Source organism: Danio aesculapii, chromosome 25 (genome assembly GCF_903798145.1).
Source record: "Danio aesculapii chromosome 25, fDanAes4.1, whole genome shotgun sequence".
NCBI classification, from domain to species: Eukaryota; Metazoa; Chordata; class Actinopteri; order Cypriniformes; family Danionidae; genus Danio; species Danio aesculapii.
Window position 1 is genome coordinate 5,182,846 of NC_079459.1, and position 24,398 is coordinate 5,207,243.

The 24,398-nt window shown below is 34.6% G+C and overlaps 1 protein-coding gene across 1 annotated transcript; it reads right to left on the reverse strand.

Annotated features, from left to right (window-relative positions):
- Positions 1-1,618: 1,618 nt before the first annotated feature.
- ctdspl2a (CTD (carboxy-terminal domain, RNA polymerase II, polypeptide A) small phosphatase like 2a) lies at positions 1,619-24,303 on the reverse strand. The gene is made up of 13 exons (XM_056451997.1): positions 24,128-24,303; positions 20,100-20,308; positions 18,352-18,490; positions 16,878-17,024; positions 12,727-12,945; positions 10,940-11,027; positions 10,742-10,853; positions 8,622-8,708; positions 8,456-8,518; positions 7,918-7,997; positions 6,228-6,354; positions 6,050-6,145; positions 1,619-3,353 (listed from the first exon to the last, which is right to left on the reverse strand). Exons 2-13 carry the CDS (start codon positions 20,283-20,285, stop codon positions 3,288-3,290), a joined length of 1,410 nt encoding a protein of 469 aa, XP_056307972.1. The 5' UTR covers positions 20,286-20,308; positions 24,128-24,303; the 3' UTR covers positions 1,619-3,287.
- Between the last annotated feature and the right edge of the window lie 95 nt (positions 24,304-24,398).

A 24,398-nucleotide genomic window follows, 5' to 3' on the forward strand; every position in this document is an offset into this window, starting at 1 on the left:
GAAAAAGGACGATAACACTGCTGAAGTATTTCTTTTAGACAGGTAATGTTCTGTTTTGAAACTATTTTAGTCACTCAAAGCTGATGTAGATTGCTTGTTATGAATGGGTTATATGCACAGAAGTGTTGTTCAGCCACTGAAATCTCCCGGCGAAAGACTGATGTGAGTATTTTCAGGCTATAAGGTTCTTTTACAGCATCGATAAAGAAGATTTTTATTTAGTTTAACAACAAAACATAAGTAAATAGTGATATTCCGCCTAGCCTGCTTTACAGAGGTGAAGTTGGTTTTATATTCACATTGGTTTGTTTTGGAACAATGACAAGCAGTGACGCGCTCCCTATATTTTTACCATGATACTCTGAATATTCGTTCTGAAATAGCATGCAAGTATGGCTTAGTAATAAGTGTAATTCCTGCACGCTACCGGCCACCACTAAGCATACTCAGAATTGTAGTATTATAAAGTACTATAAAGTTTTCTAACTAGCGAAAGACATGAACTAGTGCAATGGTTCTCAAACTGTGGTACGTGTACCACTAGTGGTACGCAGGCTTCCTTTAGTGGTACGCGGAGGAATCGCTGAATAATTGAAGTAACAAAATTAACCCTTTAACACCAATGTGATCAGTAAATTGATTTTAATAGGCTAAACCTTTTTTCAATTTTCTAACATGTGTTATGTATTCTGTCATTTGAAGCTAATCTCCTCATATTTGTAACAGTTGTTGGGGCGTATCCAGTATTTTCATATCCTAATGTTGCAGGTATAATCACTGGTATTTTTGACACAAATAGCCTACTCTAACATGCAGTAAGCAGATCTAATTTCTAATTTAAATACATAATTCCAGTTAATATATCTAAAATACAACATTACGCTTAGATTTCAATGATATACAAATAAGTCATATATACATGCTTCATATATTTCTAAATTTATCAAAAAGAGTTTATATATGAATATGATGACATATAGTCTTTATTTATGAGGTCCAGGCTTTGAAGGTTAGGTTACTTTATGATAATACTTTATATTTCAGTACAGCAGTTTTTTTTTTTTTTTACTTTTTAAGAAAGTGCCATTTTAATGAACTTTTAAAAGCAGATTTTAATTTAAACGTTGACATTTTATTTATTTTTACCTGCAAGCACAGTACAGTGTTAATGTTTAAACTATGCTTAATGTTTAAAGTGGCTGACAATAATAAATACTCATAATAATAATCCATTTTATTTGCAATGCCCTTTTCTTAAACTCAAAGCGCTAATAAGAATTCATCTGCCATGTTTTTGAACTGTGCAGAGCTGTAGCTGCTTAATTAGACCTACTACGCTACTGTATTTCAATACTGGTCATTATGGTGGTACTTGGAGAGACAAGTGCTTTCTGAGATGGTACTTTGTGAAAAAAGTCTAAGAACCATTGATCTAGTGGGTTGTCTACTGTCATCTTTAAGGTGCGTGCATCTGTGGCTTTGGACAGCAAGGGAGGGACTGTGTTTTAAAAGATATTTTGCTAACCGGTTATCATTTTGGCAGATCACCTAATGCACCTTTAAGTAATTATGAAATTTTATAAATAAAAATAAAATAAATGTAAGGACACATACGAAATTACACATAATCTGAAAGATTTTAAGAAAAGTTTTCTTGTTGCTTCACGTGTGCTGCAAAAAAGCTCCACTGAAATACATTCATTGCGTTTACAGCTATTTTTTTTTTTTAAACAAGCCTCGTCATTCACAGACATTTGCATCCAAACACACAAACAGTCCAATCGAAACACTCATTTTCAAAATCTAAATGGATCCACATTCAATGGACAGCACATTAACACTTCCAAAAAAAAAAAAAAAAGCTGCCATTATTGGAGAACATATACTTGAATTGACAAAAAAAGCTGCCATAGACGGGCTAAAATAGTCTTAAAAGGCTTGAGAAATGTGTATTAGATACAACTCAGTCTCAAAATTTAGTCTCATTTCCTTTGAAATTGTAAAACCATGAGAACGTTCCCCCCCAAAAAAAAAGATAATAAATCAAGGCAACGAGTGATGCTTTCATCCCAAACGACAAAGAAAAAACCCATTTGATTCAATGTGGTACATTAAAATCATGTATTAATGTCCATGGAAGTAAAAATAAAAGAAACATTGGGGTAACACTGAATGAAACGGAAGGTCTACCCTTCAGAGGTAGGCAGAGCTGTACATGATAAATCCTAAAACATTTCTCCAAGCAGAAACGGGGGTGGATGACAAAAGAAATAAACACAGAATATTGCAGATATGCAGTGATTTAAGCTAATGCATGTGCTGGTGCTACAATTACCGGACATTTCAGAGAGAGAAAGAGAGACAAAGCATCATTTTTTTCCTTTTTCTTCTTCACAGAAAAGCAATTTAAAGCACATACAGTATTTTACATTTCAGCTATACGTGTATATAAAAAAAAAGAAATGGTTAAAACTCCCCAAATTTTAAGGACTGACATGGATAAATGATAGGAAGCGGTCAGTAACTGAAAGCCACAACTATAGACGGAGAATCAAAGAGTCGAGATTTACAAATATGATGACCGGATATTAGATTACACGTCACCGGATTGAGAAAGAGAGAGAAAGCGAAACGGATAGGCCATTAAATATACAGAAAATCTAGAGTAAAAAAAAAAAAAAAATTAATAAAAAGCCAGCTCATCTATGAAAAGAAAACAAAGAAGGAATGCATAATGAATTAAAACCAAAGGGCAAGTTGTTTTACAAACTTGACAGGAAAAAATATATATGTACAAATGTTATATATACACATATACACACGTAGTTGAACGTATATATCAGTGTTTTATAGATTTCTATTCTTGCTGAAGTGGCCTGGAAGGGCAGAGGGTCCCTTTGAGCACCAAAAGGAGTGGCAAAAGTCCACTTCTGCACAAAAGCGCTTTAAGATAAAAGTCCCCATCAGGCATAAACTTCACTCCGAGACTGGCGACCAATCAAAAAATGATCTTCGCCATCGGATCCATAAACGTGTGTGTCTGAGTGTATAGAAAACGTATGCATACATCGAGTCATTTATTTTAAAACATTTGTCTACAGCCCCCGCCCCCCTCCTGGTTTCCCTCCCGTCCCGAATAAAAGACGCCCCTTTAGGGCAAGTCTGTAGTTTAAATCCGTATGGCAAAGAGTGTGTGGCAAATTCTCCTTTCCCCTCCCCGTGGTGTGAATTTCCCCACTGCTTGAAAACAGTCAGGTTGGCAAGAAGTGTTCGTTTTGCTTCCACCTTCAGTCCGGGGGTAAAAGGTCATGCAGGCGAAATCGCTCTCTGATGTATGGACGAACATCCTCGTTCTGCAATAAAAAATAAATACATTAAAAGTAAAAACACAAAAAAAAGTCAACAAAACATGATTGATTTAGAGCTCAGTGTAAGGTATTTTGAACTTATAGATCTAGGGCTCTATTTTAACACTCTGGGCGCAAAGTCTACAGCTCATGACACAAAATCATTAAAGCGTGTCCAAACGCTCTGCGCCCCAGCGCATGGTCTAACAGGGTTGTGCTCATTCTCTTAAAGATTTATGGATGTGTTTTGAGCATAACGTACATTAAACCAATCAGAGTCTCATAATACCTTTAAGAGTCAGTCACGCTGCGCCATGGTTCATTTGTTATTTACATGTTGGACTTAGTAAGTGGAAAAACTGAACACTTAACTAGCAAGAAAACAGTTAAACAGAGAATCTGCAGCTCGAGGATTAAGAATAAGCCTCCTCCATTCGGCCTCTTTGTCTTTACTTTTACTCTTTACTCCTTCACTTTCGTGGATAAGGAAGCAGTTGTACGCACTCCACTGAAGACATCCATATTTTGTTTGTTAAGTGCAAAGATTTGTTTCAAAACTATTTCTAAACTCAGTTGTAATTTCCAGTAAACTAATAAATGAACAATATTAATGAAGTGTGGTCAGAAAACTGAGCTATGACCAAACACACGTCCAGTTCTTATGCCGCATATAGTGATGCAGACGTCTCCAAAACCCGACAGGTGGACAAATCTAAACTTGTTTTTATTAAAACACATAAAAATATGCATATAATAAACAATACTACTAATAACAATACCATTATACAAATGCAAATTGTCATGAATGAACTGAAAAAAGCCCGACATAAAGGCATGGAGGCAGTGGTTTTTAAATGTAGAAAATAATAATTTTTGCAACATTTGAATCCTTTATTTTTGTCATTTGTAAAGATATTTGTGTATTGCTGTACATCCTGTGTGTATTAAGCAATGTGTAAGCGTTTGGACCCTCATAGACGAATAACTAACGTGCTTTGTGCTGGACTTTAGAACAGCTTTTAGTTAGTCAATGGCGCGGTCTACTTTAGTTCCTCAGAATAGCAACTCGCCAACAACGTGCCTTAACACACCTCTTTTTCAGACCAGCACACCCATGAGTCCACAAAGTGGCGCAAATGGATTTGCCATTTAAACCGCGTGGTTCAAAACAAAGATTATTGTTGCGATGGTCTGAAAATAGCAACAAATCAGGCCAAACACGTCTTGCGCCGGGTCCCCTAGAGCAGTGTTTCCCAACCCTATTCCTGGAGGCACACCAACAGAACATATTTTGAATGTCTCCCTTATCTCACCCATTCACTTCAGGTTTTGGAGTGTCTTCTAATGTTCTGGTGAGTTGATTCAGGTGTGTTGGATTAGGGAGAGCTTGAAAATGTGTAATGTTGGTGTGCCTTCAGGAACAGGGTTGGGAAACACTGCCCTACAGGTTTTTTAAAAGACAGATAACTGGTTTCTCAAAAATAAATTACAAATTTACATTTTGCTAAAGTTTTCACATACTGAAGTCATCATGTATACCATTAAAGGCATTTTATTTAAAAAAAAAAATCATATTAATAATCAAATGGTAACAGACAATACATGGATTTTCCAAACCAATATGGAAGGAATAGAAATGCCCTATTATACACTACTTGACCAAAAAAAGTCTTGTCGCCTATCTAAGCTTTAAGATGATCAAATAATAACTTGACTTCTTGTTGATTATTTGGTATCAGAAGTAGCTTATATAAAAGGTAAATGCCTCTAGATTTTGCCTATTCTACCAAAATAAATAATGATCATGCCTAGATTTTTAATGATTTCATTAGGACAGTAAGGTCTGACTTTGCTTAGACTAAAGTCTTGTCACTGAACAGAAATAATGTCCAGTATAAAATATAAAGTCATGCTGCAGTGGAAACAGAATGAATATTGTGTCTGACTCCATCATGAGCTTGGAGGACTGCATCCATACATCTCTGCAATGACTCAAATCACTGATTAATAAAGTCATCTGGAATGGCAAAGGAAGCGTTCTTGCAGGACTCCCAGAGTTCATCAAGAGTCTTTGGATTCATCTTCAATGCCTCCATCTTACCATACACATGCTCAATGTTTATTGTTAATATTACTATTATTTGTTGGTCTTACAACTGGGATTGACAAGACTTTTGTCAGGTAATATACTATTAAATGTCCTATTTATTTATTTATTACATATTTATTGCCACATAAGCAACTTATGGCCATTTCATGGCCAAATGGATATACGTTAAAATATTACATAATAAAAACAAATTCGTATTATACTAAAAAAAAGTTACTTAGACAAATATAAAGATAAAATTCACACAAAAATTTATTCAAAGTTAAATATGATTTTTTAGTTCTATTTTTGATTAAAAAAATATAACTCTTCCTGGTGGTTTAAATGTCCTATTAGGTAAATGTCCAATTATAAACTTTGATACTGTGAGGTAGAATGTAAATGTCATTGTAAAATGGCTTTAACGTTATTTGTGAATTTGTAATATACATTGCAACAGCGAAAATTATTGAGGTTAATCTCCAAGTATTGCATCGATATTTTTACTTTTAATTAAATCCACTTAAAATCTTATGAAAATGAAAAACCTAAACAAAAACCCACATTCTTCCCCTTTAAAAAGCAACACACACAAAAAACACGATGCACGTACCAGTTCTACCAGCTTCTCCAAAAACGGCACCAGCTTTAGGAGCTCATTGTCATTCTTGTCCACAAACCAACTCTCAATGGGGATCCCATTGGAAAGCTGCAACAAGAGAAGCACATCCAGAGCTTTACATACTAATAACCCACCACGAGCACAACAACAGAGCAGAATGTCCACAAACCTGGTAGGCAAAAGCCTGCGGAGAGTTATCGATGATGACGGTCTTAGAAAGGTCCCGGCCGAGGATGTTCAGGTCTTTAATGTAGTTCCCTTGAACACACACGCAGTGCTCACGAAACAATCTGTGCCTGAGACATCACCAAAAAAAAAAAAGACATATTGAGCTTAATGTTAACAATAATAATAAAAAAAAAACTATTAAAGTGTGTTTAAATATTATTTTGAGCCCCCTACAATAGATTTAAAGGCATCTAAGATTAGGAAAAACAATGAATTTTCTCAGAATGTGTATAAAGGGGCCCTATAATGCACATTTTGAAAGATGTAAAATAAGTCTCTGGTGTTCCTAGAGTGTGTGTGTGAAGTTTCAGGTCAAAATAACTCACAAATGTTTTATAACTCTTTGAAGCAGCCCCTTTCAGGCTTTGATCCCAATTGTGCTGTTTTGGTGACTGTCGCATTAAATTCAAATGAGATTGGGCTCTTTTAAAAAGAAGGCGGGGCTACAAATGCCTGCGTGTCAGCATAGTGGCAGAATTAAAAACAGGAATAATGTTATTTCTTTAAAAAACTAAAAACAATATTTATAATGCCTTTTAAATCGCTGACAGGTACTTAGCAAAAAGTAAATGGCAGACGGCTGCTTCTCACTCAGGGCTGTTCTTTTATTCAACAAAAAACACTCAAACATTTTTGTGAATTGAATATCAGGTAGTTGATGAAATAATGAGGCAAGCGAGTGAATATTGTGTATTAAAACAGAAAAGCATAGTAAAGGGGATACATCTGTCTTACAGCGGTGTGTCAGGTGATAAACCGACGCATCGCCACGGAAACATTAACAAAACTCACTTCTAGTTCAAAATAGAATCTTTTAAACGGACCAGTGAAAAGGTCAATAACAGTAGTAAAGCAGCGGTGGTAGAGTTACTTTAGTCTTGCAATGCAAAGTGCGAAGACACGTTTTTATTCACGTGCCTTTTTTCCAAATATCTAAAAAATCTTAAATCAAGACAAGAAAAACGTCATGAGAAAACGAAGTGATGCTTAAAAGGTCTGTTTGAGATTAAATATCATCAGGATCATTTTCTTACCCCATTGGCAAAGAATTTAGCTTGTTTTAAGCGAACAATCACTTAAGTTTTTTTTTTTTGAAAAGAAGACTATTTCATGTGTCTAGTATGTATCTTAATTTAAGATTTTTCTTTTAGAGATTTGGATAAAATAAAAAAAAAGGACAAAACTACTAAGTTTTTTTATTTTATTATTATTATTATAAAAGCTCAGGGATGTTCAGGGACAACATGTTTGTGCACTTTCTAAAGATTTTAGTTCTGTTTTTTAATAAAGGGTTAAAATTAATGCTTTTCTTTTTTTATCAGATTCTTCAATTAATCCAAAAATAATCAACAGATTAATCTATTATTAAAATAATCGTTAGTTGCAGCCCTACTCATGTAAATTTACAGGTTTGCATAAAACGTGACCAGAATTATATCTAAAAATAGTAGTAACTTCATTTAACAGTTCAAGCTCTATTGTTGATTTTAGTGATTATAGAGTATTTTACCCTTAATAAAAACATTGTGCTGTACTTTTACACCCTTAATTTGTTCCCATCACACCTAACAATATTACAGAAAAACGGAATATGCACTTTAGACTCAATAGTACAAAATACAATTACTAACCTAACCAACTGTTTTTTAGGGTCCAGGATGTTCAGCAGTTTGTCAGCATACACCTTCTTGGAAGCAGTAAATAGAATAATCTATGGATAATTACAGATGATTTCATTAATGGCAGGTAGGTGAAAACAGTACACAACATCATCGGCAAGACAATTGAGTTCGAGAGAAAAAGAAAAACCCGTGGCAGGATTGAACAGGGAGATAATAAGTGCAATCTTTAGCTTTAAAGAACCAGCCTCTATGTGCATACATGCATTCTAAATTGAGTGGAGATCATTCGTGAGAAGCTCTGGTGTGCAAACAAATAAAAATAACCCACGCAATTATTAGAGGATCAAACCCATTGTTAGCGGAATGAATTGAACCAGTTCAACAGGTTTGATGCATTGAATACTTATTTTTTGTCAGACAACTTCACATATTTATTAGTCATCTTTTATAACATGTTAATTAACTGCACAATCAAATGCCTATTTGAAGATTTAATTAATAATGTCAAACTAAAAATAAAGAACTCAACAGAAAACATCTCACATACCTCATAGATCTGAGACATGCGTTCCAGGAACTCTCTAAAGAATGGCCGTAACCGGACGTACACCTTTAGGTATAAGAAAACAATTCTGTGTTACAGAGCTGCATAAAACCCAGCACAAAAACACTGATATTGATTACTACACTGCTTTAGATGCTTGGTACTGTACCTGGTAAATGACATCTTGAAAAAGAACAGGGAAGGTCAAGGCTGCGTCCTCTAGTTCATTGAGGCTGCAGTGAACCAAAGTCTCATCCTGGAATAAAAAAGCGACAACATTGACACCACAATAAGCTGGCATTAACGGTGCAGATCAATTCAGATAGTGTTTTTTTTTTACACCACCATTAGAGACCTGATGAATTAACAGGCTGTGCAATCAGCAAAAATGTTGCTGACACTGTTCTTTTTTTATGTGTATGGCATTACTAAAAATAGATCATGTTCAAGTGTGATGATTTAATATACAGTGGTCCCTCGCCATAACGTGGTTCACCTTTTGCGGCTTCACGAATTTATTTTTGTGCAATTTGACATACTTTTTTTTTTTTTTTTTTTACAGCGCATTGTGTTCTGTGCCCTGATTAGCTGTAAACCACTGTCAATCAATCTCCTCCGTGCAATGTCTCTTGTACAGTACAGAATGTGTTCAGCTTGCCAAATTGATATAAATCTTCAAATCGCTTGCAGCATGACTGAAATGCTGCAAGTATGATTGCAGGTTTTCTCCCCAATAACAAATCCCACAACGTCAAAAGATTTTGCACTGTCAAAGACACTCAGGGTAGCACCCAAAAGGCAGTGGAAGTTGCTAACCATCACACAAAAAGTTCTTCTGGACATGCTAAAGGAAGGTAGAAGTTACGCGAGTATTTAAACAAGAGAAAAAAAAGTTAAAAAAAAGTAAATAAAGTGTGTAGTGAGGGGTTTTACAGCCTTAAAACATCTATAATAATTTCAGTGCTTCCCACAGGTTTGAAATATACTCGCAGTGGTTGCCGGATTAAAACACACCTTTTACCCAAAGCACACAAATGGTCAAATACAAGTGACAAACAAAAAAATTATGTAGTTTTTAACTATATTTATATTATGATGACACTGTTATACACCTTTTCTTATCAATGGGTTAAAAGTTATTTAAAAAGGCTGTTAAAATAAAAGAAATCCACTATTTCTCTTTTATGCTATGTGCACCCACTGACAGGTAAAGGCTTCTCTCTCTCTCTCTCTGTACAGTTGCTTCATTGGCATGACATTTACAGTATTGTTAAAGCATTTTGGACATGTATAAAGTATGTAATATATTAACATCATTAAATTAATAAAATATACAGCAAATGAGGAATTACAGAAAAAAATATTGCTAAAAATTATAATTACTAGAATTAAAAGTGTAATTATTTAAATAAGGCAAATTAGTTGAATAGTTGAATATTTAGTAAAGTTTATCAGAGTCGTTTAATAAATAATTAATCATTTAATGTTTCTCTCGCAGCTGTGCGTGCGCAGTCAGTTGTGAAAAAGTAATGCAAAAACACATTAAAAAACACATTAAAAATAACAGCAACTTTAGTAAGCGAAAGCAAAAGTCGAATCCCATTTTTTTTTTTCATCTGAGTTATAGGCGCATCTCTGTGGGTCTGCAGAGCACGTGAGATTGTGGGAGTGGTGACAGGTCTCGCACACACAGAACGAGCATTAAAAAACATGCAGAGCAAGAGTAGATTTTCCACTGGTCAATCAATCGCGTGTGTTTGGCTTTATTGGGCGGACCCAAAAAAAAAAAAAAAAAGAAAGTGTAAAATGATGATAATAACTGTTAATATATCTGGGCTGCTGGCTGAAAGTAAAGTTTATGTGTGGGAAGCACTGAATTGTAAAAAATTAAGCAGACTACTACACAGATTTCACCTATTGCGGGCTACGCTTTTAACGAGGGACCACTGTATTGATTATTATGACAGGCCTATATGGATTAACAGTGTTAAAAGTCACTTAAAAAGAATGACCTGAATAAAATAAGCTTCTCACAGAATCAAAGCCAACACAATTGAATAAAACAGTCTTGATTGTTAAAATGATTTTACAAATAAAGCATATTTCTCAGAGTATTAAAAACTTGTATATCATCATAGAGTAGTGGATTTTAAAGCAGGTTAAAAAATGATGCCAATTGGTTGGAGAATTTATAAACATTTCTTTTATCAAAATTAGGGTTCATTTCATGGAGTCTGCTTTGTGCATGTAGATCGTTTATTATTAATGTGTAAACAAATGACTACTCACTAGATCGAGAACAAGGGAGAACTCAGGCGTGCTCCTGGTTTTCAGAGGCAGCGCAGGTTTACGGGTGAGCTGCTCTTCGGTCAGCGGTGGCACGTGTTTGATGAAGAAATAACTGTAAGGTAGACAGAGGTGAGCATGTGAGTATATGGCTCCATTCACTGACGCTCTATTAAATTCAAGCGCTGAAATTTGACTCACGGATCAAAAACTTCCCAGTCCTCTTCATAAGTCCCCTCTGCAGGAGGTGATGGGGGGACATCTGGGTAATTGCTGTTGGATCCTACAGCTGACCAAGAGGGAGAAATGTGAGGACTGACACATTTATGCTTTAACATACAGTGTGCAACACAATTGAAAACTACTGGTCCAATACACTCAATATCATGTGTGAAGCATTTCATTTTTCATGAAACATGAGTGGGTTTGAAAACGCACTCTTCATTTTAGCTGACACTTGCACCAGTTTTACACTAGACACTTACTTACAATCACTCCATATATCTAAAATAAAAATAAGTGTTTCACACAGGTGAGTGGGCTTGACAAACCACCTGTAGAAACACTCTTACACACTTACTCAAGCTCTTAATTCTCTGAGCAATAAAAAGTTCCTCTGTATAATCAGCACTTCTTGTGTGTATTGCCTCTTCTTGATGAATCAACGAATGCCTCCTCAATTGTAAGTTGCTTTTTCTTAAAAAAAGCATCTGCTAAATGACTAAATGTAAATTTAAAAGTACCTTTGTAAAATGCATTGTTATTAGAGCTGTGCATTAAGTTAAACATCTTTCTCTTAATATTAATATATAAAATTCAATTCAATAATTGCTTCATTGGCATGACAAATGTATTGCCAAATAATTTATAAAGTTTACATTTAAAATAATATACATGTATACATATATATAAAACATAGTAAACACAGTAAATAGTAGTATAGGATTATAATATATGGTAGTATAATAATAATAATAATATTTAAAAAAATCAGAATAAACTGTACATTTAACAATCAACATTTGTGGATAAAACGGTTATAAAAAACAATCAGTATATTTACAATGATTCATTTATAATAATCTAAATGTGTGTATCTCTGATTTTTATTGGTTGTTTTTATATTAAATATATATATATTTTTTTTAAGTCCATCTTTTCATATTACGCTTTACTGATTATTTTATGGCAAAATACATCGTTTATGGCAATACATTTTCATCATTTATACGAGCGCAATATTACAAGCCATTACTGAGATGCAAAAAGAAATATGAATAACAGCATCATGAGAAAATGGACATCTTGAAAGTACAATGTTTACATTTAGCATTTTCTTTAGCAGTATTTATGTCTGACGTGTAATCAGTTTTTAAAAGCGTTTTATACTTTAGCTATATTCATTTTATATTTGATTTGTAATCAAACATTTTTCCTTCCGCTGCATAAAACAAATGCTGGATGAGTTGGCGGTTCATTCCCCTGTGGCGACCCCGGATTAATAAAGGGACTAAGCCGAAAAGAAAATTAATGAATGAATGTAATCAAACATTTGCCTTCTAAATAGATCTAAATAAAGTAAAAAATACAATCACCGTCTAGAATAATTTGTTACTAATTAAAACAACCCGTGCCTGAACCCTTTTCTTCATTTCTTTTTTCTCCTCTGTTTGTCTTTTTTTTGTCATTTTGCGAATGTTGTTTTTCTATTAATTTGAAAACAAACATTTGTAATAACAATAATAATAAAATGTAAATGTGATTGTGATGCATTATATGGTCACATTTGTTACATCTCAAAAAGACTGCTCAAAAAAAGTACGATCACATATGAATGAGTAAATTTCGGAGTATTTACACCTTAAAATGCAAATTAGTTAGTTTATTTACATTAGCCACATGTAAAGAACTATTTCTGATCTAATACAGAAATGGTGCTATATCGAGATATATATATATATACACATCGTTACATCCCAGAAACTCACCTGTTAGAGGTGGCATATCCGCCTCTGTGACGATCTCTCCTTCCTCTACCGTTGTGTCTATGTGAGGCAGCGGTCTGGGGTTTAGTGTAGGGTCAAAGGTCATGTCTCGGCCGTCCGTGATAGTGCTGGTCGGGGTTTCTTTGAGCTGCTCCATGTCGAGCTGCTTCACGATCTCCTCAGCTTCCACCGCCTGGCCTGGGGAATCGGAGCCTGCCGTAGCTGGAGGACGAGGACAGGGCGATTAAAAACAGCCCTTACAATTAAAAATGCTGCAATTTCATTAATAAATGCAATGTTTTGGTTTAGTTTGCAGCAGGTGGCACTGATTTGAACGCACCTGAACATGAGGGTACAGAATGGTGATGAAGAGTCTTTAGCTCAGAAACACTGAAGTTTGAACTTAAGCTCTATTAAAAATACTGCTTCATATATAGATTTCATCTGGTTTTAAAAAACACAAAACAGCATTCACAGTCAATGATCCAGTTGTTACTTCTCAAGTTGTTTTAAATGTTTTTTATCTCTATAATTTGTTGTTCATTATATATCTGAGAGCTAGAATTTAGTTGGATTTTGAGGTCTATAACATCAAAGGAACTACCAATGAAAACAAGCCTTTGGGTTAAATCTTGATTATTGCTGAGTAACGCACACGATCCCTTCATTGTGTAAATGCATAAATGAACACATTTTATTTGATGCAGGCACTATCTGGATGGGTATCTGCTATTGCAAACATCAGCTTAACTCAATCCCATCTGAGCCCCACAAATGTATAACTGTGTGCTGTTATTGCTCTAAGATTTATTATATGAACTATCATTCAATTTTTGTTTATATAATAGGATGCATAAAGTATTCGGAATGATTCGGACAAAAGATTTATCATCACTGAAACAACACTGACGAAATAGTATTTTTGATGACGCAAACAGAAACCTCGGCCTGCACATGCTTGTCTGAACTCCGATTGGTGTGTCTATTTGACCTAATGACCTTATTCTTCAATGCGCAAGTGCGCTAGTATTTGCGATTGCTTTCGAACTTCCTAGTAATTTTTCCCATAGGCAACTGAATCGGAATAATAAACGGCAGAAAACGGTCAAATGACTTACTCTACAAACAAGTGTTTGCATGTCTATATAGACAAAGTAGAATAATATAATAAGAAAATACCAATTGGATGCGGAAATAAAGCAGCACACACGCGGAGAACCCGTGGAAAGATGGAGATCAGTGCCTGTTTGCATGAAAGTCCTTAAGTAAATTAACTAAAAAGTGGGAAAAAAGCCATGAGGTAAGGGTTTTCATTACGAGCATAGCAACAAACTTCTTAACTAATCACCCTTACAAAAATAAACCATGCTTTACTGTAGTAACCATAATTAAACTATGGTTTTTGCAGTAAAACCATAGTAAACACTAAATGAACTATAGTTTTACTATGGTTTTTATAGTGAAAGCATTGAAAACACAAAATGAACCACTTTTTTACTATGATTTTCGCAGTAAACCATAGTAACCACAAAATGAACTACAGTTAAACTATGGGTTTTGTAATGAAACCATAGCAAGCACAAAATTAACATTTTATTTTATTTTTAAACTTTAATATTAATGCATGCTGTTGCTATGCCTTCATTACAGTAAGGTTAGTACATAGTCATAGCCGTAAATGGAACAGTGCAAATAATTGGCATATTTTCTTTTGGTGTTTCAGTTTTCTGCCTTGCTTTTCTCTTTTGAGGTTTTGGCCAAGAATTTTCATTTCGATGTATCCCCACTATATAAATAATGTAATACTGCGTCACATAGGGTTGGACGATATGGCTTAAAACCAAAACCTCGATTAACAAAATGCTTAAATTTCAATTAATTTCAATAAATGTACTTAGTTACTTATTAAAAGGAGTTTTAGATAAATGTGCTTCCCTCAAACATTAGTAACTCAGTAAAATGCATGGCAATCTGCTTGGGTGTACTTTATTTTTGTCAATTATTCCACTTAAACCACAGTTACCCCACAAAGACACCCTTCAGCTGTTGTATTTCAAGACACTTGTCAAGTTTTTGACCTCAAACAGCTCCTGTGTGTAATACCGGTTTCTTACACATCTCACCCAAACCATGTGATTGTTTGTTTGTTTGTTTGTTTGATTATTGTACATCAGCAATTTACACTATTTCATGGCAACAGCAATATACATTAAAATATTACATGATAGGAACAACTTCGTATTTCAAAAAAAGATGATACACAAACTAGGGTTGGGTGATGTCAACCAATTTGGCATTGTACGATGCCTAATGTGAAACATCGCGATGGACGATGGCATCGTCGTCGTAGGTGGCGAATTCATTATTTGTGAATAATTAATTCATGATTAATTAATTATTTGTAGCCCAACGGTTCAACTACCTGACCCACATGGTCTTTGTTTTACCGATAACCAAATCATAAATAAAGATAAGTTACACACAGATTACCACCTGTCAATCACTTTTTTCACAGGACTCTGGCATGAATAGGCAAAGTGATCTGTGTCCTTATAATGGCGTCAACAAACTTGGTTGGTAAAAAAGGTGCACAACAGCAACCAACCAACAGTATCTGAGGTTTTTGCTAAAATTACTAAGAACAATCATGAAAGTGAAAGAATGAAGCAGTGTACTGATGCTGTGACATTACCTGATAGATTCAAATGACAGAAGAGTCGTTAGATAGAGACAAGATTAAATTCATATCACGTTTAACAAAGATAGTGAGACACGATCCAGCGGTTTATCCTTGATAAACTGTCACACGTGCACTGCTCTCTGGGGTTTTGTGCTAAAAAGTACCCACTGACTACTGGAGCTCAGACGCTGCAGCGCATGACAGAATGTGTGTGGTCACGTGATGTGCGTTTTCAGCGGCATAGTGTGGACGAAGATCTTTCAGGAATGCTAGGTGAAACTCCAGTGTGGACGTGGATTCGTTCTTTCGTTCTAAAATGCTTTTTTAAAACTAAGACGTATTAGTGTAAATGGGGCCTAAGTGTGTAGTTTTGGTGAGCGGATTGCTGCTGCCAACAAGTGCGGGGTGGAGGATCGCGATGCCAGATCAACATCGTTATATCTATCGGCCATTGGCAATGGCATCGTCAATTGACCCAACCCTAACACAAACAAATACTGGGTTTCTGAAGGTTTCATAAAAGTAAATAAATTTGACCTTTTAAGACCATTAAGAATGAAATTTTAGACCTATACAGGAATAAACACTAAGGATTTTTTCTAATGGCCCGGTATTATCATGAGGAATCATATAACTGTTTAGTTTTATTTCACTGATTAGGGAATTTGCTGTAAATATGTCTAAAAGCTGTTGTTAATTTCAACTCTTAGCAATAAAAAAAATAAATAAATATAAAAAGGTTTTATTGAGATGTATTGTTGGTGATTGGATGGATGTCGCCCTGATTAAGTAGCTTTATTTAGACAAAGCAAAATTAAGACCCGTTTAAAATGATTTAAGACCTACAACACAGTATTTCAGTGATTTTAAGTCTAAAAATTTTTTTTTTGTAATTTAAGACATTAATACTTCTTAATACCCAGCGGACACCCTGAAATATATAAATAGAAATAAAGAAATAAAATGTATATTAAAAATTAAATATAATTGTTCAATTCTCAATATTTAATAACTTAAAATTCTTCCTGGTAATACCTTTTTGAAAAACATCCAAACTATTTTGACTATAAACGTTTTGTCTTAAACTTTCACATTGTAATAAAATATGTGACTTTAGCAGGCAATGAAATAACTAATGCATAATCATTCAGCGTAGTGATATGGAACTGTCAAAACCTGCCTGGAAAAACCTGCCGGTTTATCAGTATGTCCATCAGCATCAAGCATTCAACAGCCCAAAATATTTTAATACCTTGTGAATTCATACACAAGACCATGTATAAAGAAAATAAATTGTCAACAATGATTTCCTGTTGACTTCATACACAATTTTCTTTTAAATAAATAAATGAATTCAAAATGCATGAATGGATGGAACTAATAAGATCTCAATGGCAAGGTCATAAATATCTTGGTGTCTCTTAGCCACATACAAAACATTCATCAGCTGACAAGTGAGTTCACAGGTGCTTACCGTTTTTGTTGGCAGGCGAGAAGAAGCTAAAAACAGGAGAGAAGATGGTGCCCAGGAGAGTGGTGCGGGGCGGACTGCTCGGAGTCTCCACCTGCACCTCCAGCTTCCCATTGGGCTTCACTGGTTTATTTTGACCTGTCATGGTATCTGAGCAAAAGAGCATGAAAATGTTAAACACCAAGAAAACAGACAGTCTTCATAACAAAGCTAAATTACAAGCAGGGGTCCGTTCTTCATAGCTCGCTTAAATGATTTAAGATGATTTGGCAGATCCTGGATCTTTTAATCTTGATAACTGATCTCTGGCTAATGAGGTTCTTCAAACAAGTTCGCGAATCAGATTAAAATGTCTGAATGAACTGATCTGAGATCGTGGAGTCTGTTGTGAAGGACAGATCTATCGGTCCTCGAAATTATGATCAGCAATACAACGATTGGCTGACGTTATGAGTTCTGGGGTCCGTTCTTCGTACGTGGATTACTCAATTAGCTGAATTTAGTTATTGACCAGATCCAGGATCGTTTCGTTTTTCAAAACTGACCCAAGAGTTGTTGTCATACCAACAGTTCTGGTAGCTCAAACTTGCTCGGGAGCATGCTAATTTCATATAAACAGGATTAGATTGGGTCAGTTCAAGCAAAGATAATACTGAAAGAATGTACCAAATGCTGATATTTTCTTACAGTAGTTATATACACTTGGGAAAATAGTAAATTTAAGTAAATTTTAATTTCACAGGACCTTTAAAGTAAACATCCTCCTAATTCAGATTTTGTCTTTTGTATTAAAAAAAAAAAAAAAAAAAGGAAGAATCAATATTAAAATCAACAAATTTTGAATCAACTGCATCTTCATTTACAATTGACCATTAATTTTCTGCATCTCAACTACTGAAAAAGTTTATCATTAAGTATTGTTAGTTTAATATGCATCTTTGTGGTATTGTATATATTTGAGCTATTGCTTAGAATTTGTTTTGTTCTTGAATTATTACTAGTGCTTCATGTTGTATTTTCTGATACATTCTCATACACGCACATTTCTGGAATTGAACAAGGTGTCTACAACGAAAGTGTCATCATAAGCTTATTTGTTAGAATATAGTAAAAAAATAAAGTAAAAATTACTGATTTAGTTTTTTTCAGGGCCAGCAAAAAGTCATAAACAAAAACAACTTAAAATTGCAAACAGTGACTTCAGAGCTTTAATTTCTATTTTAAAGCAAAACAAGAAATGAAAGATAAGTGCAAAACAAACTGAAACTATAGTGGAATTGACTACAAACAAGATTTATAATAAACATCAAACCCTAGTCTAATTTTTTTTATTAATAATTAATTTTGTAGTAGTGTGTACAATCTATGAATGTATGATTCTGTGGAACACCAAAGGTTTATTTTAATATTTTTTTTTTATAAGTAAAAACAAAACAAAACAAAAAAAAAGATTCAAGCCCTGCTGAGCATCTCTTACCTCCATTGACCGGGCCTTTCCTGCGGGTTTTGGGGTTTGCTCTGCTGGGCAGGTTTCCACCAGTCGGAGTAGATGTGATCAGATTACTGTCTGAATCACAGTCAATGCGGCTTCTCTTCGCAGGAGTGCACTGCTCCACCTGACATAAAGACAGACTGCCAATGACTCCTGCTAACTTCCATTGCAAGTAAAAACACAGACTTCAAATATTAGACGCTGATATTTGATATATCATGATAATGAACATGCACACTACTGAAATTGTGGGCACCTCAAAAATACTGTGAATAATAATTTATCATTTAAACTTTAAGAATACTCAGATTGTTGTATTGGGAGTGGTTGCTCAACACAGCATTTACAGTAGATGATTTGATCTCAAGCAAGCATTTTCATATGCTAATCTGGCCGACTCTCTCCAGTTAATTTAACTAACGTCAATGTAATGAAAACTACAAAAACTTTTTTTTAATCTCAGGCGATGTTGAGGTTTTCACTCGAAATATCGGAATAGTTGAAATAATTGTTAATTAATAATAACAAATACACGCAAATTAGTAACTAATAAAACTAGTTGTTGTCTATTATTAATACTCTTTATGTATCTTTTCACAGTTGGAAAGTGCTACATGCATGTATGCAAGCAAGCATGTATGTATGTATATTTAATTAATAATTATGTATTGTTTTTCTGGCTTTTTTATTTATGTATTTATTTATTTTATTACTATTATTGCGACTCTACAAACATTTTCAGTTTCATTTTTCGACTTTAACTGCAGTTCAGCAGTTTCCCTTTCATTCAGCAACATTTCATTCATGCCCCGTGACAAACTGAGGTATTTGATGCGAGTATTAAGTAAGCACTGCTGGAAGAGTGTTGGTTTAATGGAATTAGTTACCGCACACCAAATGGAAAGAAAACTGTGACGCGGGTGTCTGTGGTCCTTTAAAAAACATTTTCGCTGTTGACATGGTAGACTCTTGATCAGATTGTTGTCTTAATCATATTAAAATCGGAGTATTGATGATGATGATGTCGCAAGCTGTAAAAGACATCCCACTGCCTTTAAGTTGATTCCATGCACCCTCAAATGTTTCATTAAGTTTGACATGCTTCCCCCCCCTTACACCTAACTTGTGTAAAGCATCTGCTTCACCTTGGTGTTTCAGAATCCTTGCTTGTAAAATATTGCCATATTTTAGAACATTTAGTTCTATGGTTAAGAAAATTTGATTAATGCAATCATGCGTGTTGAAGAGTCTCTCACCGGATGTGCTGTACTGCATGCAATGCCTTCTATACATCCCTAAGAACAAGAATGAACGTCTAACGTCGACGACGTTGTCCATATTCCTTACAGTTGTTTAGAATTAAATATTTAGAGATGGTGTAGCATCGCGCACCTATGTGTGCCTTTGATGTACCCCTTGATGCTTCTTAAGTCCTTGGAGCAGCACCAAAATTAGGCACCGAAATTCATATACTGATTTAGTCCGGTGCATATCAGTTACGTTGGTACCGGATTTCAGTACCCAACCCAATAAGTGACGAATTTTTCAGATATGAATACAAAAAAAAAAATTTTCAGACTTCAGTGTGCAAAGACCTTAAGTTTGTTCTTTTTTCCTTTTATGTTTTAGTGCTGAAGTTCAAAGAAAGCCAATAAATCTAAACAAAATTTAAAAAAAAAGAAAAAAAAAGATATCCAACCAAACTTGAGCTTGAGATGGTTTTCAATGCAAACCTTGACGGCGTTGCCTCTGATGAAGCGTTTGATGGTGGAGAAAATGCCCGTGTCTCGCTTCTGCATCTTGGCGTCTTCAGTGGACAAACTGTGCTCCACCTCGGAGTGCTTCCTCTTGGTCTTGGTGGCCCGGGCGGACGGGGTGGCGCTCCGCTGCTGAGATGCTTTACGCACTCTCAGCCTCATTGTCCCAAAAGTCACATGTAAGACTGGGAAAAAAAACAAAACAAAAAAAATACAGATGATCTACTATAAAAGTGCACCATGCAAATTCAATCCTGCTACATTAATACGGAAAGTAATATATTCAGCTGTTGAGGAATTCCATTGCGGAGGTCAGTCATGGCAACTCATGAGAAACAATGGGATTTCTCTCCTGCAGGCATTGACAAGAAAGGTCTCCACAGCACCCTACTGGCTTTCTTTAAGAGCGTCACAGAAAGAGAGGGAAAACACCAGCAAACATCTCAAGAAGATGATAGGTTAAAGCCGACAGCTAGCTGACATCTTGACACATACAATCTTGCATATGGGATTGAGATTAACAAACGGTAATGGGTGTCATTTAGTGATATATTTGTGACCCAAGGTCTAGCACAATACATTCTGCAATACGTTGCACGGTGGTCCAGACATTGACCGTGGCTGCAAGATTCTCTGGTGCAGTCTTTCATTATATGACCAAAAAGTGACAAAAGCCCCTAAAAAATATATATTGGAATGCAAATTGCAATAACTAATTAGAATAAAAATGTACTTTAAAATTTAACTAATAATAACACTGTAGGATTATAATGATTTCTCGTGGATTTATGTTTCGAGTTTTTACTGCAAATGTCACATGCATAAAGCTGGAATTGCTCATGAGAAATTCCTGCATTATGCGTGTGGCATTTGCAGTAAAAACTCAAAACATAAATTCACATAGAAAGTATACAATAACATTATATTGAAACATCCATTTATATCTACCAAAACTACTCACCACAGAGTTATGAGATCAAATTACAATCTGAAAACTTTTTTTATATTTTAAATGAGGAAAATAAACATGCGTTATGGATGTTAAAAAAAGTCGGTGAGTTTACAATATACAACATGCTTCGTAGAAATTTTGTGAATTAAACTCCACAACCAAAAAGAAACTATGCTCATCAAAAGGATAAGAGTTTGTTCACTTTTGAACAAAATGATTCATTTTATATGTTTGCATTTGATGAAAAAGCTTCGTTATGGATGACCACTCTCCGTTGTGGATGTGACAGATGTGAAAGTGTGTGACTTTGGCAAGTCAAATATAATTGTTTGAAAACATTAACAGAGACATTTTTAAGTATTTTACTGCACTGTCAAATACAAGCCCAGACAAAAAACCTGAAAAGGCAAGGTTAAAAAAAAAAAAAAAAAAAAGTAAAACAACTTGTTATGGCAAGGTTGACATTTGCCTGGACTTGCTTTATATATATATATATATATATATATATATATATATATATACAGCCATGAAAAAAAAAAGACTATAGTTTCTCTGTATTTGTGATTTACTGTTATGTTTTTAAGTTGTCTTTTAAACTTTGTCTTATCTTGTAAACTGCATTTCTACCGAATTAATTTATTTTATACACACACACACATGCATACACACAGTTGAAGTCAGAATTATTAGCCCCCCATTTGAATTTTTTTTCTTTTGTAAATATTTCCCAAATGATGTTTAACAGAGCTAGCAAATTTTCAAGGAAATGATAATATTTTTTTTCTCCTGGAGAAAGTCTCTTTTGTTTTATTTGGGCTAGAATAAAAGTAGCTTTTAATTTTTTAAAAACCATTTTAAGGTCAATATTATTAGCCCTTTTAAGCTATTTTTTTTGATAGTCTACAGAACAAACCATCGTTATACAATAACTTGAATCATATGCTTAAATTAAATCAAAAAGTTACGAATTGCCATGAGATTGTGTTGCTAATTACCCCAACCTGCCTAGTTAACCTAGTTAAGCCTTTAAATGTCACTTTAAGCTGTATAGAAGTGTCTTGAAAAATATCTAGTCAAATATTATTTACTGTCATTATGGCAAAGATAAAATAAATCAGTTATTAGAGATGAGTTATTAAAACTATTTTGTTTAGAAATGCGATGGGAAAAAAAAAATCTGTTAAACAGAAATTGGGAAAAATTAACAGCTAATAACTGTATGTATGCATGTATTATATATATATAAATTGTTATTATTTTTTTATTATTATTATTATATACACACACACACAATTTATTTTTTGCATAAAATGATGAACCACATAGCCAGTAATATTAGTCAATTGTTTAAAACAGAGGTTTATATATAAATTAAATGAATGGATGTATTAATTCAGCTTTCATGTAAGGTATACTTTGCTAGGACAAGACAATTTTTAGCCAAGATAACACTTCAAAATATGGAATCGGAGAGTTCAAATATTTTTAAATATTGAGAAAGTCACCTTTAAAGTAGTTAAATTTTAATTGATATATTTTTGGTAGCAAATTTTCAATATATATTCATAAATGATGATTTTTACCTAATATTCTAATGATTTTGATATTATTTTTTTGATATTTTTACCCATGCAAAAAATATATCCATACAACGAAACACTGTTTTTGTGGTCTAAGGTCGCACACAAATGGGCTTTTTAAACTTTAAAACAACAAAAGTACAACACTTGTTTTTATATTTTTGCATACAGAATGTGATTTGTTTAGTTTTATATTAATAAAACCAAATGACTAGCATAAATGTCATTGTTTAAAGATGACTGCTGCGAAAATGTCCTTTATATATTATAATTACATGTATCAGCTATGAATAGGTATAATTACATATATATTTCTTACAAACATCATTTATAACAAAACTTGTATGTTAATATTTCACTTTCATAAAGGTTGCATTACAGCAGACACATGTAATATTTATTATGTATATAATGACTTCAATAAAACGAATTTGATGGGGACACCAACGCGGGAAGTCTCATATAAACAAATACAAAACCAAGAAACATAATTTAATAAGATGCTCTAATACTTCTCGGTCTGAAATTAAAAACCTCGTAAATTTAAACTCCCGCGTGTTAAATATTTAACCAGATTCAAACGCTGCAGAGTGCGCTGATGAGGATTTACACTACAGTCACTGATAACGTTACCCATATGATAATGATGTGTAGAAAAATCGTCAGGTGATTTTTATATATTGAGCGTGTTTTCATAAGCGCATCGGTATGTGCAGCAGAAATAAACTAGTGAAAGTATTCAGATGTGTTGAAGTGGGCGGGGGTGAATCATGTCTGCTTTGCTTGTTAAATCTAAACAAATCTAGCTTGCCTTTACCTGTCGATCACTTCCAGCATATTTCCTTAGTGTACAACGTTTGATAATCTGGAGTCAATACAAATAAACTACCTTATACTACCTATCCGAGAATCTGTTGTCAGTTCGCGCCTCCAAGCTACGTTATTTAAGCTAAAAAATGGTCGCGCGCAAGTTAGCAGGACAATCGGTTTGTGTATTTCAGAAAATAACAATAAATCCGCCAACAAGGGTGGCACGTAAAAATAGGCCAAGTGACTTGGGAATACCCTGGCCAGTTTTTCCATCACTATAACACGTAAATGTGTACGGGAATGTTTGATTCCGAGGGTGTTTGAACGTCAGCGGCTAACGCTAACAGATGACTTGTTGGCTGTCTCGCGACACCCGCGCACGAGCTGCTTTACACTGTAAACACGCAGAGGAAAATGACAAAGATAGGTTTTTAATAATTATCCTGTGTTTCAGTTTTATTTAAAAAAAATCAACACCGATATAAATGTTGTATAATAGAACATTTGCGCGGGCCGTCTTCATCTGCATGAAGAACATGTTTTCAGTACGGAGGGGGCGAGTCGTGAAGACGCGAGATTTCAAAGCACTGCGACCGTGGCGTAGGGTTAAATATTTATTTTTGCATGTATGTGATCAAAATAGATGCTGTTTAAACACTTACATGCCAGGGGTCGCGACGACACGGTGTAGAGGTGGTTGTGGAAGTGGCCGCGGCCCGCGAGAGCGTCTGTCGGTCAGTTTCTCCGCTGAGTGTGAGTCACAGAACGACAGATAGATCTGCTACAGCTGCTCGGGACGCCATTTCCCGCCTCCTCTCAGAGGGATTCTTGCGAAAAACCCGGATGATGCTCTGCACTACCGCGCATGCGCGGAGATACTGGCGGACTGAAGTGTATCCACTGTTATTCTAGTCAGTATGTTTTCATTGTGTT

Bases quoted from the DNA above. Each gene is read 5' to 3' on its own strand.
- ctdspl2a (XM_056451997.1), bottom strand. From the start codon at position 20,285: ATGAGGCTGAGAGTGCGTAAAGCATCTCAGCAGCGGAGCGCCACCCCG. The intron at 12,946-16,877 runs GTAAGCACCTGT...CTCGTCCTCCAG, and splicing joins CTCGCCTGCCAACAAAAACG to CTACGGCAGGCTCCGATTCC. The intron at 8,709-10,741 runs GTGAGTAGTCAT...TTTTTATTCCAG, and splicing joins TCTCCCTTGTTCTCGATCTA to GATGAGACTTTGGTTCACTG.